A 17,304-nucleotide genomic window follows, 5' to 3' on the forward strand; every position below is an offset into this window, starting at 1 on the left:
TGTCCTCCCAAGGAGCAAACGTCTTTTAATTTCATGCCTACAGTCACCACCTGCAGTGATCTTGGATCCCAGGAATGTGAAGTCTGTCACTACTTCCATGTCTTCCCCTTCTATTTGCCATGGTGTGATGGGGCCGGATGCCATGATCTAGTTTTTTTGATGTTGAGTTTCAAGCCTACTTTTGTGCTCTCCTCTTTTACCCTCAACAAGAGGTTCTTTAGGTCCTCTTCACTTTCTGCCATTAGAGTGGTGTCATCTGCATATCTGAGGTTGTTGATGTTTTTCCCGGCAATCTTAATTCCAGTTTGTGCTTCATCCAGGCCGGCATTCCGCATGTTGTACTCTGCATATAAATTAATTAAGCAGGGGGCCAATGTACATCCTTTTTGAATTCCTTTTCCTATTCTAAACCAATCAGTTGTTCCATATCCCATTCTGACAGTTGCTTCTTGACCCTTATATAGGTTTCTCAGGAGACAGGTGTGGTGGTCTGGTACTCCCATCTCTCTAAGGACTTGCCACAGTTTGTTGTGATCCACACAATCAAAGGCTTTAGCGTAGTCAATGAAGCAGAAATAGACATTTTTCTGATACTCCCATGCTTTCTCCATGGTCCAGCAAATGTTGGCAATTTAATCTCTAGTTCCTCTACCTCTCCGAAACCCAGCTTGAACTTCTGTAGTTCCTGATCTACATACTACTGAAGCCTAGCTTGTAGGATCTTTAACATAACCTTGCTGGCATGTGAAATGAGTGCAATGGTGCGATAGTTTGGACTTTTTTTGGCACTACCCTTCTTTGGGATTGGAATATAAACTGACCTTTTCCAATTCTGTGGCCACTGTTGCATTTTCCAAATTTACTGACATAATGAGTGCATCACTTTCACAGCATCATCTTTTAGAACTTTGAGTAGCTCAACTGGGATACCGTCATCTCCACTCACTTTGTTGTTAGTAATACTTTCTAAGGCCCATTTGACTTCACACCCCAGTATGTCTGGCTCAAGGTCAGCAATTTCATTGTCATGGTTGTCAAGGACATTGAGATCCTTCTTGTATAATTCTTCTGTGTATTCTTGCTACCTCTTCCTAATCTCTTCTGCTTCTGTTAGCTCCCTACCATTTTTGTCCTTTATCATGGCCATCTTTGCACAAAACATTCCCTTGATTTCTCCAATTTTTTTGAAGAGATCTCTTGTCCTTCCCATTCTGTGATTTTCCTCTATTGCTTTGCATTGTTCCTTCAGGAAGGCCTCCTTATCTCTCCTTGCTGTTCTCTGGAAATCTGCATTCAGTTGGGTGAATCTTTCCTTTGCCTTTGGCTTTCCTTCTTTCCTCAGCTATTTGTAAAGCCTCATCAGACAGCCACTTTGCTTTCTTGCATTTCTTTTTCTTTGGGATGGTGCTGATTGCTGCTTTCTGTACAGTGTCAAAAACCTCCATCCATAGTTCTTCAGGTACTCTGTCTATCAACTCTAGTTCCTTAAACCTATTCTTCCCCTCCACTGTATATTCATAAGGGATGCAAACAAGGTCAAATCTGAATGGCCTAATGACTTCCCCAGTTTTCTTCAGTTTAAGCCTGAATTTTGCAATGAGTAGCTCATTATTTGAGCCACAGTCAGCTCCTGGTCTTGTTTTTGCTGACTGTAAGGAGCTTCTCCATCTTTTACTGCAGAGTATATAATCAGTCTGATTTCTGTGTTGCCCATCAGGTGATGTCCATGTGTAAAGTTGCGTTTTAGGTTGTTGGAAGAGGGTGTTTGCTATGACCAGCTTGTTCTCTTAATGAAACTCTATTAGCCTTTGCCCAGCTTCATTTTTTTCTCCAAGGCCAAACTTGTCAGGTGTTCCGGTTACCTTTTGACTTCCTACTTCAGCATTCAGGTCCCTATGATGACATCTTTTTTTTGGTGTTAATTCTAGAAGTCTTGTAGATCTTCATAGAACTGGTCTACTTCAGTTTCTTCTGCGTCAGTGGTTGGGGCATAGACTTGGATTACTGTGATATCGAATGGTTTGCCTTGGATAAGGACCAAGATCATTGTGTCATTTTTGAGATTGTATCTCATTACTTCCTTCCTTATTCGCTTGTTAACTATAAAGGCCACACCATTTATTCTACGGAACTCTTGCCCACTGTAATAGATGTAGGGATCCTCTGAGTTAAATTTGCTCATTCCTGTCCATTTTAGTTCACTGATTCCCAAGATGTTGATGTTCAGTCTTGCCATCTCATGTTTGACCACATCCAGCTTACCTTGATTCATAGATCTTACATTCCATGTTCCAATGCAGTATTATTCTTTGCAGCATTGGACTTTCTTTTCACCATCAGACACATCAACAGCTGAGTGTCCTTTTGGCTTTGGCCCAGCCACTTCACTCTTTCTGTGGTTACTTGTACTTGTACTTTCCCTCCACTCTTCCCCAGTAGCATATTGGGCACCTTCTGACCTGAGGGGCTCATCTTCCAGCACCATATCTTTTAGCCTTTTGTTACTGTCCATGGGGTTTTCTTCGCAAGGATACTGTTGCCATTTCCTCCTTCAGTGGATCACATTTTGTCTGGGTTCTCAGCTGTGGCCTATCCATCTTGGGTGGCCCTGCATGGCATAGCCTACTGAACCGCGCAAGCCCTCTCACCACTTCAAGGCAGCAATCCATGAGAGGGTTACCTAAACATATTTCATGTTGTCATATTCATTGAGAGTTACCTTATTTTTATCCCTGCACCTTGTGTTGGGTAAATCTACTCTGTCTTCTTAGAAAAGATTAGTTTCTGTATTTGTTATTATCTTTTAAGTTATTATTCCTAGAAACAAATAAGTAGTTCTTAATGATATTTCTATTATTTGTTTGATCATTCTTCTAAATAAACTGCTATAAAAACTGAAAACTGGTACATTTAAGTTAACAGTACATTTTTAAAAATCCGAATTAAAAAAATGTTTACATTGCATAAAGAACATATTGTATGTTCATTACCAACAAGTAATAGTAACACAACACAGCATAGATATGTTTATAAATTTAAGGAGCTGTTCAATTTCTACTATATTTGGGCCTCATTTGAAGCACAGTACAAGCTCCTTAAATCTAATTGAAAACAAGTAGTTTTGTGGTAGTCTTTGTTTTCTTGCTTGTTGTGGGTATGTGTTATCTCTACGGCCTAACATTTGCAATAAATGTTAGGACTCTGGAAGAAGAAATGCTTTGCAAAAAGACTAGTTACCCTCCAGCTAACGTCTGCCAACTTGCTAGGTATTCAGCAGCTTTGGGCCTCAACTAGAATCCTTTGACATCTCCAGGATGCTTGTATGCCACTCTCAAAGGCTTCTGTCACAGCCTTTATTAAAGTAATGAACAATTCCGACATAGGGTTGCCAAGTCCAATTAAAAAAAAAATCTGGGGAATTTGGGGGTGGAGCCAGGAGACTTTGGGGGTGGAGCCAGGAACAAGGATGTGACAAGCATAATTGAACTCCAAGGGAGTTCTGGCCATCACATTTAAAGGACAGCATGCCTTTTTAAATGCCTTTCTTCCATAGGAAATAATTAAGGATAGGGGCACCATCTTTTGGGGCTCATAGAATTGGACCCTCTGGTCCAATATTTTTGAAACTTGGGGGGTATTTTGGGGAGAGGCACTAGCTGCTATACTAAAAATCTGGTGCCTCTACCTCAAAAAATAGCCCCCCCAGAGCCCCCAATACCCATGGATCAATTCCCTATTATTCTCTATGGGAATCGTTCTCCATAGGGAATAATAGAGTGCCTAGTAGACATTTCCTCCCCCCCCACGCTTTCTAAGGGGGGGGCCTCCATACCAGGGAATTCCCCCCTCCCTGCCCCCTCCCTCTCTCTCTCACACACACACAAACACTTACCTTACTTGGTCTTCTTCCAGCAGAATTTGCTAGCTGTGAAAAGAAAGTAAGACTGCACAGGAAAAGAAAGGGAGGGGCCGTTCCTGTTTCCTGTGCAGCCTTAAAGGGCTGTTCCTGTTTCCTGTGCAGCCTTAAAAACGGATCCCAAGCTGTAAAACATGATTCCTGCAGGTATGTTCTCTCTCCCCCACCCCCAGACTTTTTAAGAGCGGGGGAGGAGGCTGAAAATTCGGGAGTCCCCAGCCAGGGCGGGAGGGTTGGGAAGCCTATTCCGACATGACTTTAAAAATCTTGTAGATCTAGTTAAACAGTGTGTAAGCATAATTACATATACCAGTTCAGTGTCTTTAAACGCTGTAGAGGTTGAAAGAAGAACCGTGTTCATTCATCAGAATTGTATGTGTTCAAGCAAAACTGGGAATGGAATCTACTGTGTTATACTTAAACTGGAATATTTTAAAATGTTCTGTGCATTTAAGACACATTAAATACCTTAAATTTGCCTTAAAACTGCTAACATTCCCGTTCCTCTATCTTAAGTGAGTTGTTTTCTACTACATTCAAAAAAATGTCCTTTAGTTCAACCATTTGGGATTTTATCGCTGAAACAATAGGTTATTCTCTGTCATCCAGGGTTGGCTGGGAGATGAAGATTTTAGAGGAATGTTGTATTGGAAAATGAGGTACATAATAATAAAGAATATTCAGACAGGTTTAGCTAGGTGAGTGATTTTGTATAGAGCTCTGGAAAACACCCATATTTTTACATGAATACATTTTATTTTAGATGTACCCTGGCTAACTTTTTTTTTCTTTTTACTTCATAGGAGTCAAGCATGCTTGATATGATAATAAATGATTGAAAAAGCCCGTGTCGCCTAGAAATGTGGAAGAACATGGATATTTTCCCTCTAGAGTCAAGTTTTGAATAATCCATGTGGATCATTTTCATAAATGAGCATATGTATACCAATAGAGATGGATACAATTGGAACTTTGATTCATCGACAGATGTTTGGAAGAATCCTGCTTGGAATAACACACTTGTTTTTCACATCAATTTTTATAGAAGGCTGTAGACTTAAATATTAACTTTAAATTTTGTTCATTTATAACAAACTAGTCATTAAAGTGAATAAAAAGTGAGCCTTTGTGGATACATGCATTGAACATGACTCATGGAGAAGAGCTTGTCTCTGAGATGCACCAGGATTCCATTGTTCTAACTTACCTAGAGGGATTACTAATGCATCAGGCAGCAGGAGGTTCGAATTCTGTGGTTGATATAAAGCCTGTTGGGCCAGGTTCAGAGGATCAAAACGTCAAGGTTTCTGGAAACACATCTCCCAGTTGTCAGAGAGATGGTCCAGTTCCTAACACACATACATATCGAGGTTCTGGAATGCTGCATCACAAAAAGGCAAGGCTGTTGCAGTCTTCTGAAGACTGGAATGCAGCAAAAAGAAGACGGTTGTCTGATTCAATTGTGGATTTAAATGGAAAAAAAGAAGCCTTGTTAGCTGGCATGGTTGAAAATGAGCCTAAAGGGAAACAGGATAGCACATTACTGGCCTCTTTGCTTCAGTCATTTAGCTCTAGGCTGCAGAGTGTTGCTTTGTCACAACAGATTAGGCAGAGCCTCAAGGAACAAGGATATTCCCTCAGCCATGATTCTCTACAAGTAGAGAAAGATTTAAGGTGCTATGGTGCTGCATCCACTCATTTGAAAACTCTATTGAAGAAGAGCAAAGGAAAAGATGAAAAACTGGAGACTAGTCTACCAGAATTAACAACAAATTCGGCAAAGGATCGGTTTATAGAATCTTCACATACAGGACAGAGTGGTACCAAGGTGATAAATGAGCCATTGTCTTGTGCTGCAAGATTACAAGCTGTTGCAAGCATGGTGGAAAAAAGATCTAGTCCTGCTACATCTCCCAAACCTAGTGTAGCTTGTAGTCAGCTAGCTTTGCTCCTTTCTAGTGAAGCTCATTTGCAGCAGTATTCCAGGGAACATGCTCTAAAAGCACAAAATGCAAATCAAATTGCTAGTGAGAGGCTTGCTGCAATGGCAAGACTAAAAGAAAGTGCTCCAAAAGATTCTGGCCATTTTAAACCTACAAAAGGGATGGAAAGCCATCTGAATGGTCAGACAAAATCTTCAACCAAATCAATATCCTGCAAAAGCAATAGAACTCCTTTTCAGGGTTCCATAGGCATAATTCATTCATCTCCTAAAAGCATAGGTTACAAAGCCACACTGGAAAAAAATCATTTGAAACCACCATCAAATAGTAGCTTACTTTTGCACCTTCTTAAGAATCACAGTGCTACTAAACAGAGTAAGAAGTATGAGCAAAATGAGAGATCAGGTATTTTTGAGGAGAGTAGTACACCAACCACTGTTGACGAGTACTCAGATAACAATCCTAGTTTCACAGAAGATGACAGTAGTGATGATGAAAGTTCTCATTCCAATTGTCTTCCTATAGATTTATCTTTTAAACAGAAAACAAATAAACCAGATTCTGGACAGTCAGCTTCTCTGGAAAATTTAACCCAATCTTTGCTTCATAACTGGGATTCAAAAGTTCCTTGTATAGAGAATACAGATGAGAAAGACTCCACTAAAAGTACTACATTGAATCCACATCAAAAAGTAACTTTGCTTCAGTTATTGCTGGGCCATAAAAGTGAAGACAATGCAGAGAAAAGTGCAGAAAATGAGGGCATAGTAGTTACACCTGATGTATCAAAATTTAATTTACCATTGGGTAACAAAACTTCTGGGACTGATTGCTATAGTGTAAATCGAATTACTCCAGTAAACACTCCCCCTTTGCTAACTTCTTCAAAAGCAGATTCTCCCATCAATCTTTCACATCATTCTCCTTTATTGGTCAAACATAGCTCACCATCCTACATTTGCACCATACAACCAGAGAAACTAATTAATCCAGCTTCTAAACACTTGATGGATCTTACAGTACATAAAGAACTTCGAGGAACTAAACAAAACAGAAATGAAACTGAGCAAACATCTTCCTCTTTTAGTGCAAGCAAACTACTGCAGAATTTAGCTCAGTGTGGGATGCAGTCTTCCATGTCAATGGAGGAAAAAAGGCAAACAGGAAAGCAGATTATTACTTTAAACGCAGATAAACCACTAGGATTGATAGATGGGTTGAATAGCTCCCTGCTTACTAACAAATCAGGTACACTTGAAGAAAACAAAATACTTAATAAACAGCCTCTGCCTACTGAGCAACGATTTCCTAGTACAGAAATCCAGAATTTGCTTGAAAGACGCACTGTCCTCCAGCTGCTTCTAGGAACCTCCAACAAAGGTATGAATGAAATAAAAGAGAGGATGATTTCAAAAGAAGACAGTTTACCAGACCAGGCAGGAAGGGCTTCAAATGAACAAATATTGACTGTGAAAATAAAAACTGAGCCTTCTGAGGAAGCCAATGTCCTTCAGAATCCAAATGCCCAGCAAATAAGGGAAAGTGATAGTAAGAAATTTAAAGGAATCATTAATTCATTAGAGAGAAACACAGCTACTTCTCCAGGAACCGAGGAATTTAAGCCAGACTCTCTCTCACCTCAAGATTTTTCTTTTGCAAAGAATGGTCTACTAAGTCGATTACTGAGACAGAATCAAGATGGGTGTTCTGCAGATGATCTAAACAGAAGCCCTAGAAACAGTGAACAGACATTTGTGGAATCAAAGACTCACAGCACAGTACCTAAGAAGAGGAAACTTCATTCTGAACCTTCAGAAGATCCTTTAAAAATACTAAAAGGTAACAAAGGTAACATGTCATCTGATTCTGCAAACAATCACAAGTCTTCTCCAGAATCCACGTATGGGTCTGGGCTTAACCAGAAAGAACTGAAATTCAGCAGAACTGATGTTGAGTCAAAGTATTCTTCAGGTCATGGCTCAAACAATGAAACTGAAAATAGGAGTTGGCCTAGAGAAAATAAAGGATTTAATGTGTTGAAACAACTGCTTCTTTCAGAAAATTGTGAAAAAGAGTTGTCTCAGCATAGGAATAGTTCATCAGTCACTGATGGAAAAAAGAAAGGAGGCAAAAATAATTTAACAAATAATACCTCTTCACTGCATTCCCTGATGGGAAATCCTGGCCTACAAACCAATTGCTTGGATCACCGAACATTTCAGTATTCAGTCACAATGCAGAGTCCTGCCAGTTCTCCCTTCATTGAACGTTTGGGAGGTACAGTGTCATCAAAACATGATTGTGACCAGTTTAGTGTATGTCACGTACCTAGTGAAAAGGGGCCTATCAAATGGGTCATCACAGATACGGACAAAAATGAACATGAAAGAGACTCCCCAAGATTGACAAAAACTAATCCAATACTGTATTACATGTTACAAAAAGGAGGCAGTTCTAATATCCAGGAAGCACACAGCAAAAATATTTGGTGTGAGCCATCTTTTACAGAAAATTCAACAGCTGTCACATTCAAGAAAGAATTATCACCCATAACAGAATGTAAAATACCTTTTCATAATGTGAGAAACCCGTATAATAGCCATCTAGGTAATAAGGTGTCCCTTCAGCATAATGTGAATGGAGAAGTATATGGACTCTTAGAAAAAGTGTTAACAATTAAGAAAGAACCAGAGTAAATTATATAAAGTGTTTACAGTCAGGTTTAAATCTTTGCTTTAAAAAAATTAAGTGTTGTAAAAATCTAGCATGATTCGAGAAACGCATGGTATAACTGAAACATGGTTTTGTTTGATAAATGTTTCTGATATTTAAAATACATGTAGTTAATTTGCTCTTGCTTTACAGGAAATGTTTGCAAAAGATTTACTTGATTTGTTGGTTGTATAAACCTCCATGAAAAGCAACTAGAGACTTGGTTTCCTTTTGCATATACTTGCCTACTTCCATAGCCCTTTTACGCTGGTATGACTATGTGAAAACGTTTTGAACCATGTGGTTTAGCTTCTTGTTTCCACACCATGGAAGTGGTGTAATGGTTAGAGAATCAGGCTGGAACCTGGGATATCCAGATTCATATTCTCACTTTCTTATGGAATGTTGCTGGGTGACTTTGGACCAGTCACATACACTCAGCCTAATCTACCTCTCAGGGTTGTTGTGAGGATAAAACTGAGGAGAGAATATTGTAAGTCACTTTTGGTCCCCATGTGGGAGAAAAGCAGGGTATAAATGAAGTAAGTAAATGAGAGACCATGTGCCTCTCAAGCAATTGAAGCATCATTTGCATGGTTTGTAAACATGGCAGGAAGCTGAAATGTACATGGAAATCTTTATACATAGCTAAACCAGTGTATAAGCAACCACAGATGCAGCAGCAACTACACTGGAAAATGTATGTAAGGAGGCCATTGGTATTATACATGCAATGCCCTGTAATGTGCAGCCTACACTGGTGTCAGAGTATTTTGCACCATTTCATCCTGCTCTATATTTCCCCTTTTGACATTTTCAGCACTGGAATAGTATCATTTTGTGTGTTTTAATATATTTATGAAATGTTAAGATTTTTAAAAAAATAAATGGAACACTTAGACCAAGGCATTCACATGTTCAGATGTTTGTAATCCTAATCAGTGTTAGCTAGAGAAATGCACAAAATGAATCTTTTAGTGCTTCCAAACTGTTTTAACTTTTTAAATATATATCTGGGAGAACCACAAAAAATACAGTACATATTTTCAGAAAAATGCCTTCCTAGACACTCAGCTGGTAATTGTATACAATTTGGATTATGGCTTTTACATTTTTTATAAAACAGCATTTTCACTATGCTGGAAGTTAACAGTCTTTTATTTATTTTCACATTTTTTCCTTCACTTAATGCTAAGCTGTGGAGTCTTGTGAGCAAAACTTCTACTTCATGAGCTACTGGCATTAAAGTTGTGAGCTACTGCATAAATTAGTTTGCTCCGGGGCTATTTTTCCTGAGCTAATACAAAAACATATGAGCCAGAGGCTAAAAATGGTGAGCAAGCTCACACTAACTCATCTTAGATGGAACACTGATAGTAAGCACCTGGAAAATGGTGAAGGCAGTTGGCATGTTACCAAGTTGATGTTGATTTTTGTTTATTGAAAGAAAATATAATGTATAATACATGTTGATGGTCTCTTCCCTTCATTCATGCTTTTTGTATAATATGAGCACCACTAAAATATGGAACATTTTATGTTGCTGGCAGGTGTGTGTTTGTTTGTTTTTGTACAAAGACAGTACATGGATTAATATCAATTTGTCTGTGAACTTATGAAAAATTTACTAGCCTTTAAAATTAGCATCCTTGTATTAACATTTTTTTTGTAAATTGGAAGAGTTGAATGACAGCTTTGTTGGATTGTAATGCATGGATAAAAATGAAAATCTACATGTGTAGATAATAGACTGGATATGATCCCTCCCATTTTCACATGCATGCGTACACAGTCCATACGCTTAGATAACATGCACACACTAAACAGTACACAGCATAACACTCACACACTTAATAGCACACTCTGGGTTTAGGATTACAGTTACTAGGAAGTCAAACAGCAAATATTTCCCAATATGAGAGTTAGCTTTTACAGCATTGATTACTTGTTTACAACTGGTATATGAACAGCCTTCTAAAAATTTCAGTAACATTGACTGATGGGTAAAAGTATCCAAGCTTAAATTGGAAAATAGCCAGAAACAAAAAAGTTGCCCTTTCCCAAGAGTTCTCCAATAATTTGTAAAATACCTTCCTTCAAGCTCTCTTATATCTTGCATCTTCTTTTTTTCCGAGCCTGTAGTGACTGAGATAACATGAACATTGAACCTCTCCATCCCCCATTCCTCTGCCTTAACATAGTAATGGTAAGTGGTGCCACTGAGATTGGTCAGCATTGCCCTAATGGCCTCTTCTTGCATTCTTCCTCTTCGTTCCAGTGGCTGAAATATGGGTAATGAGAAGGCAGACCTTCTTTATTTCTACTTAGGAGCAACAGCTCTTGTTGCAAAAAGCAAGGAAATGACAGAAGGAATGAACTCTTCTGAAGTTTGTATTTAGATTTAAACCAGGAAAAACACATTTCGTCCCATAGTTGTTATTTTGAGCCTAGAAATTATGGACTTGCCACACCACTGCTATTATTATCAAAATTCTTTTTCTCTCCTTCAGTTTTCCTAGACATAATTTGTGCAGGTAGCATACTTTGAACTGTGGCTGTCTGTTTCAGTGTCAATTAGTAAAATTGGGTTTTTGTTTATTACAAACTTCATTTAATGGTAAAAATGAAATTTCAAGCAACTGTTAATTATTTTTCTTTTAAAAATATCCACCATACTCACCAATGGCACTGTAACTTCACTGGAGTTCCATTGTTTTTTGCTGGAGGATGGGTGAAATCAGTGTTTGGGAAGATAGAATTCAAGAATCCATCTCTCATTGAGTGCAAAGACTTTTTTAACTATGATGAAAGCACTCATGTGATGGCTGACTGAATAAAGCTTAATATATTAAGAGGATAAACATTTTAAACCAGATGCCATTAGGTATGTTAGCCTATAGAACAGTAGGAATTCTAAGCACTCATGTAAATTATTAGTGATAATGAGTTGGATCCAGTGGACAGGTTTGCAGAATGAATAGATATTCCCTTATCTTCCTCAAACATATTGCTGTTTGCCCTTTAAAATCCTCACTGAGGGTCAGGAGAACCTGAAAGAAAAGTACAGGGTGGTTTAGTGATGAGGGGCAGTCAGATAAAATAGCCTTCTTCTCCACTGACACAAGAAGGCAGCAGAAGAAGGAAGAGGAAACTGTTTTACCTATTTTCCCTGATTATTGTAGTGGACTGTACCATGATCTTTCTCTCCCAGTCATCTTAAAGAGTTTTCTGAATAAAGAGGAAGCTATAAGGACACCATTAAGAAAGATCTGAAAACATATTTCATCAGCTTTTCTGTTGGATCCAACCCAATATGGTGGATTCAAGGATTCCTCCCACTAGGAGTATTTGGATCCAACATACTAGTTACATTTGATATCATTGTGTAATAATTTGAATTCTCATTTGCCTCAGAGAAGCTTTGCATAAATTGGATACTTGTTCCATCCTTGACACTTACCTTCAAAGAATTTTTTTTCCATTTAATTAATATATTTGCATAGTTGTGAACCATAACTAATAACCAAAGGCAATACGACACTCAGGAGGGGCTAGTTGTTTTTTTTTAATTATATAAAATCTAAATCCCCCCCCCCCAAAAAAAAAAAGAATCTAAATTGGCCTAGAAACTTGGCTGAAACACTGATTTTTTTTTCATCATTTATCTATGGATCTTATCCATGGTCTTATTTCCTATAACAAACATCTGCAGTCAAGCCACTTGACTTGAAAAAGCAATTCAACAAACTTAGGTGAGCAAAGCTCGGCTGTACTTGTAACCATGTTAGGTGTTTCAGAGTAGTAATTACACATCTACATCACCAAGGAAAATCATCAAGATAAAGCATAACCCAGGCTTAAATGTCATTGTAGTTGTACATCTGTGTGCTTAAATCTGGATCTTCTCCAATTGTATAGGGGATGGATCCAATTTGAACAAAAAAGTATACAGCTGAAGAATGCAGAAGCCATTAACTCCCTGAAGTCCCTTTCCCTATATGCTTTTTTCTCAACTAGTTCACTTCCAGTATCTGAGCCAGGAGAAGAAGGAAAAGGGGATAATGCAATGGACTTCAGTGAGGTAAGCTGCCAGAAGTGTGTGTTCAAATTGGACTTCAGATTCCCATTTTGTGCATGACTGGGCAGATCCAGATTTAATCAGATTAACCTGCTGCCTTCTCACAGAAAGAGATCTGATGGAAAATACAGTTGAAAGAATTAAAGGAATTGAAGATTGACAGGGCGACAAAAATAAGCATTGGTTTTCCATTGTAAATTTTAGAATGGAGTAATACAGAAATGGAACATAATATTTCTATTTTGTTTGTTTTCCATTCTGTAAAAGCAAAGACAAGTAACTAGTTTAAGAAAACTAACACTGTACTTTGCAAGCAAAGTGGGAGCAATTCATCTTTAGAAGATAGAACACAAAAGCTTGAAAGGGAAATCAGCCATGTGTTTACTTCTTAAGCTATATATTTTTAAAAATAGATTATAAAGTGTTTAACATTTTTTTCCAAAATAAATGATTTAATTTCTCCCAACAAAACATCAGTTAAAATGTGATAAAACGTGTAAATGACAGCAAAATATTACCAGTTTATTCTCTGCTGCATCTTAGTTGAATAAATTGGTAAATTATATATTTTATATATACATACACACACGCATGCATATATATATATATTTAGATATATATATATATATATATGTAAATATATAGACTTGTTGCACATACATGTTGGAATTGGTTTTTTAAAAAGTGATGTAAATAGTGGTTTCTTTAACAAAAATACATATTTTGTATTCTAATGCAAAAGAATAAAACATTTTAATCTTTTGTTATGTATATTTCATGTATTAAGTGTAAATAGGATCACATAGGTTTAAAAACTTTTTGCATGTATGTATACAGTTGCAAGTTTGAAAGAATGTATAGAAAATGTTTTATTTAAAATTCTGATAACCTGCTGCATGAAAAATGCATGGGGAACCCTGTGCATCTCTGCAATGGCAAAAATGTCTTAAGTCATACCAGATGTTTATCAAAATGCAACTGTATTCTGTTTCTGGAAATGACTTCTGCTGTGGTATTTTAGCTTTGTGAAAGAATGTGCTTCTAATGAAAAGGGTCTGGAAAAACTCCAACTCCCCCTTTTTTGTTCCTTTTTAAATATTAAAAGCACCTCTTCTGCCCCAGCTGTATCATTAACTTTTTGATTCCATTTCAAACCACCGAAGTTATATTCCAGTATTTTCGTAAAATAGAATATTGGTTTCCATTGCCATAATAAGAATTCTGGGGTTTATGCAATCTTTTTGTTGTGGAGTTTTCAGTAATTTATCTGTTCTCATTTTTACTAGAAAATGATTTACTCATGTGATGTCACAAAACTGTATATACTGCAGTGTGAAGGTTTTTTTTAATTCTTTCAGTGTTTACTTCCTGCAGAAAATTTGAATAAATGATAAAAATGCATTCAGTTGTCAGTTTTAATCCATTTATTGTACTATTTTCTAGTGCAGCGTTAACAATATTGCAAGGGAGTTTCCTGTTGTTTTTTCCCTTGTAGAACAGAATTTTCTACATAAGGTTCACAAGATTGCAGCAGCATATTGTATAGACCAGGGGTCCCCAACATAGTTCCTGTGAGCACCATTTTGCCCACCAACACGTTTCTTTCCACCTGCCAAGTGTTTTTATAAAGTGGTTGGAGCCAAGTGAGGCTTTTGCCATTGGAGTTAATAGTGCAGAATTTTTTTTTTTTAAAAAAGCATTGCACAAAGACCACAGCACAAGGATCTTCACCGTATGATTGAAGGTAAGCTACAGCAGCCATTTTGTGGCCATGACCACCATTCTCTGTCATCATTCCAAAGGTGCCTGCAGGCTCAATAAGGTTGGGGACTCCTGGTATAGGCCCCAGCATCTCTGTGAACTTCCACAGCTAATCATATGGGACCCAACAAATACCTGAACTGAACTTATGATCTCTTAGCACTATAATTCTCCAACTGATTAGCTGGTCTTTCTATGATATGCTTCTGAAAGAGACCGTGTGGCTTGCAAACTGTTGTGAACTGGGATCAGATCCAATCAATTCAGGTACCATTTACTTTTGAATAACTTAACAGGTTCACCCTTTCATATTCCACATCTTCATATTCCTAGAACTATACCTCTGAGATCTCATGTGCTTTTCCTGTTCACCATTATTATGCATTTCAGCACATCTTTTTAACAGAGATCATTCGGAAAAGTTGTACAAATTTCAGTAGTTGATAAGGGGTCTCTTTATAGCTGATCCACTATCCTTTTTTTTCTATTTATGTTGGAAGAATACGTTTGCAATAATTATTTTTATTGCTTTGTCATTTTATGTTTTATTGAAATATTTGTTTTTGTTTTTTTTTTTAAAGGTGTTCAAATTGGGTGGTAAAAAGTGCCATCAAGTCACAGCTGACTTCATGGCAAACCCTGTAGGGTTTTCTAGGCAAGAGACATTCAGAGGTGGTTTGCCAGTTGCCACCATGTCACACCCCTATTATTCCTTGGAGGTCTCCTATCCAAATATTAGCCAGGACTATCCCTGCTTAGCTTCTGAGATCTGATCAATCAGGCTAGCCTTGACTATCCAGATCAAGGTATGTTCAAATTAGCTAACGCAAATTATTTTTACTTGGATCATGACACAATTAATATAACAAAACTAGCATTGAAATTACTGTATACACAAATGCCTTCAAGTAAATTCAAAAGAATAAGCTGAGAAATCAACCAAAAGAATGGGGAAATAAAGGATCTTTGATGGCATGAGGTTCCTTCTAGTTAGTGAAAATGCAAAGTGGGCCTCTCACAGAAGGGAGTTCTGTGATGTCACACATATAACTACTCACCTCACCAAGGGTGACGGAACCCAGAAAAGGATCTCTGATGAGTGTCTGAAATTGACAGGTTTGTACCATACGTATTTGTCATCCCTGGAGGTTTCTGGAGCCAGGGCATGTAACTGTAGGGCAAACCTAGTTCAGCTCCTAGAAGGCAGTCTATACTATAAAGGCATATGTGGAACAGGAACTGAGTAGGGCTAAAGAATCTGGAAAAGGCTGATTATTTAAACAAGAATGTAGAATGGGAATTGGTGGGGGGGGGGGGGTGTTTTCCGGCAGAGAGCTCATTTAAGAACAGAATCTTGCATAGGAATAAAAACAGCTGGGTTAAACTCTGAGCAAAGTTGATAAATACAAAGTCTAAACTTACTTGGGCCTGAAACACACATTAGTTTTCCATGAAATTTAATGTCTTAAGAGTTCCAGCCCATCTTTCAGAAGGTTTGAGAGCTGAGTCCCTACATTTGGACTGTGCACAGTCTATGTGGACAATACTGGTTGCCATGGCTTTTTTTGTAGCCAGAACTCCTTTGCATATCCTCCAAGAGCTAACCTCAGATGGTGAGATCTGGTGAAAAAATTGCTGAAAGCAGCAGATTTTTACATAGATCTGACCTATAGCACTGAGCCCCGTGGCGCAGAGTGGTAAAGTTGCAGTATTGCAGTCCAAACTGCTCACGAACTGAGTTTGATCCCGGCAGAAGCTGGCTCAAGGTTGGCTCAGCCTTCCATCCTTCCAAGGTTGGTAGAATGAGTACCCAGCTTGCTGGGTGAAAATTCTAGATGACTGGGGAAGGCAATGGCAAACCACCCCCTAAAAAGTTGTCTTGAAAACAGTAATGCGATGTCACCCCAGAGTCAAAAACAACTGGTGCTTGCACAGGGACTACCTTTACCTTTTTTATATAGCATATGTACATAGCACCTTGTATAGCACAAACAGCAATAATTACATCAACCTCTAAATTAATATTTTTGATCCTCTGGTGAAACTGCGGTGCTTAACCTGTTAGCTTGAGAGCCAATGTGATATACTGGTTGGATGTTAAAGTGACAGCAGAATCTGAGAAAGCCAGGTTCAAAAGTTCATTCAGCCGTCAGACTTGTTCAACTGGATAGGCCTGATCTAACATGGCTTCATTTACGTTGACTTAAGCCAATTAGTGTCAGCCTAACCCACCTTACAGCTCTGTTGTGGGTGCATAATAAAGTATGGAATAACTCCTGGGAGGAAAATACGACAGCTTTATAACATATGAAAAGGCACCTTGGTATGATATTCTGTCTCATGGTGTTCATCATAAAGTACAAGATTTCACATGATTATTGCTCTATCCACATGCAACTGCTGTGTAAATCATGTGTGACCTCACAGTCCATTGTATTGATTTTTTTATATATATATATATATATATATATATATATATATATATATATATATATATATATATATATATATATATTATATATATATATGGTACATCTAGAGAAGCTGAAAAGAAAGGGTCTGTCGGATATCTATATGAGGATGTCATTCTCATTTCAAGAACCATTTAGGGTTGCCACAACTGTGCTATCAACCTGGGGAGAAGGTCCTCCTCACCAGTGATGTACCTTCTGGCAGTTCCAAAAGTGACAGCATTGTGTCATAAGGGGTGTTGTTCAGTGGAAGAACCTCTGCTTTTCATGCAGAAGGTCCCAGGTTCAATACCCAGCATTTCTAGTTGAAAATGAGCAGGCAGTAATTGATGTGAAAGAACTCAGCCCGAGACCTTGGACAGCCAATGCCAGTCTGAGTAGACAATGCCAACCGTGATGGACCAAGGGTCTGAATCAGTATAA

At 38.0% G+C, this 17,304-nt stretch overlaps 1 protein-coding gene across 2 annotated transcripts in view; it reads left to right on the top strand.

The window, feature by feature from the left end:
* NRIP1 (nuclear receptor interacting protein 1) overlaps nucleotides 1–10,036 on the top strand; it is a 135,446-nt gene extending 125,410 nt beyond the window's left edge. For both annotated transcript variants that reach the window (XM_060234403.1, XM_060234404.1), the window contains exon 3: nucleotides 4,720–10,036. In XM_060234403.1, the coding sequence (XP_060090386.1) occupies nucleotides 5,064–8,555 (3,492 nt within the window). In that variant the 5' untranslated portion in view covers nucleotides 4,720–5,063 and the 3' untranslated portion in view covers nucleotides 8,556–10,036. The remainder of the gene's footprint in view (nucleotides 1–4,719) is intronic.
* Nucleotides 10,037–17,304: the final 7,268 nt, after the last annotated feature.

The sequence above is a fragment of the Heteronotia binoei genome, chromosome 3 (assembly GCF_032191835.1).
Source record: "Heteronotia binoei isolate CCM8104 ecotype False Entrance Well chromosome 3, APGP_CSIRO_Hbin_v1, whole genome shotgun sequence".
Classification (NCBI taxonomy): Eukaryota; Metazoa; Chordata; class Lepidosauria; order Squamata; family Gekkonidae; genus Heteronotia; species Heteronotia binoei.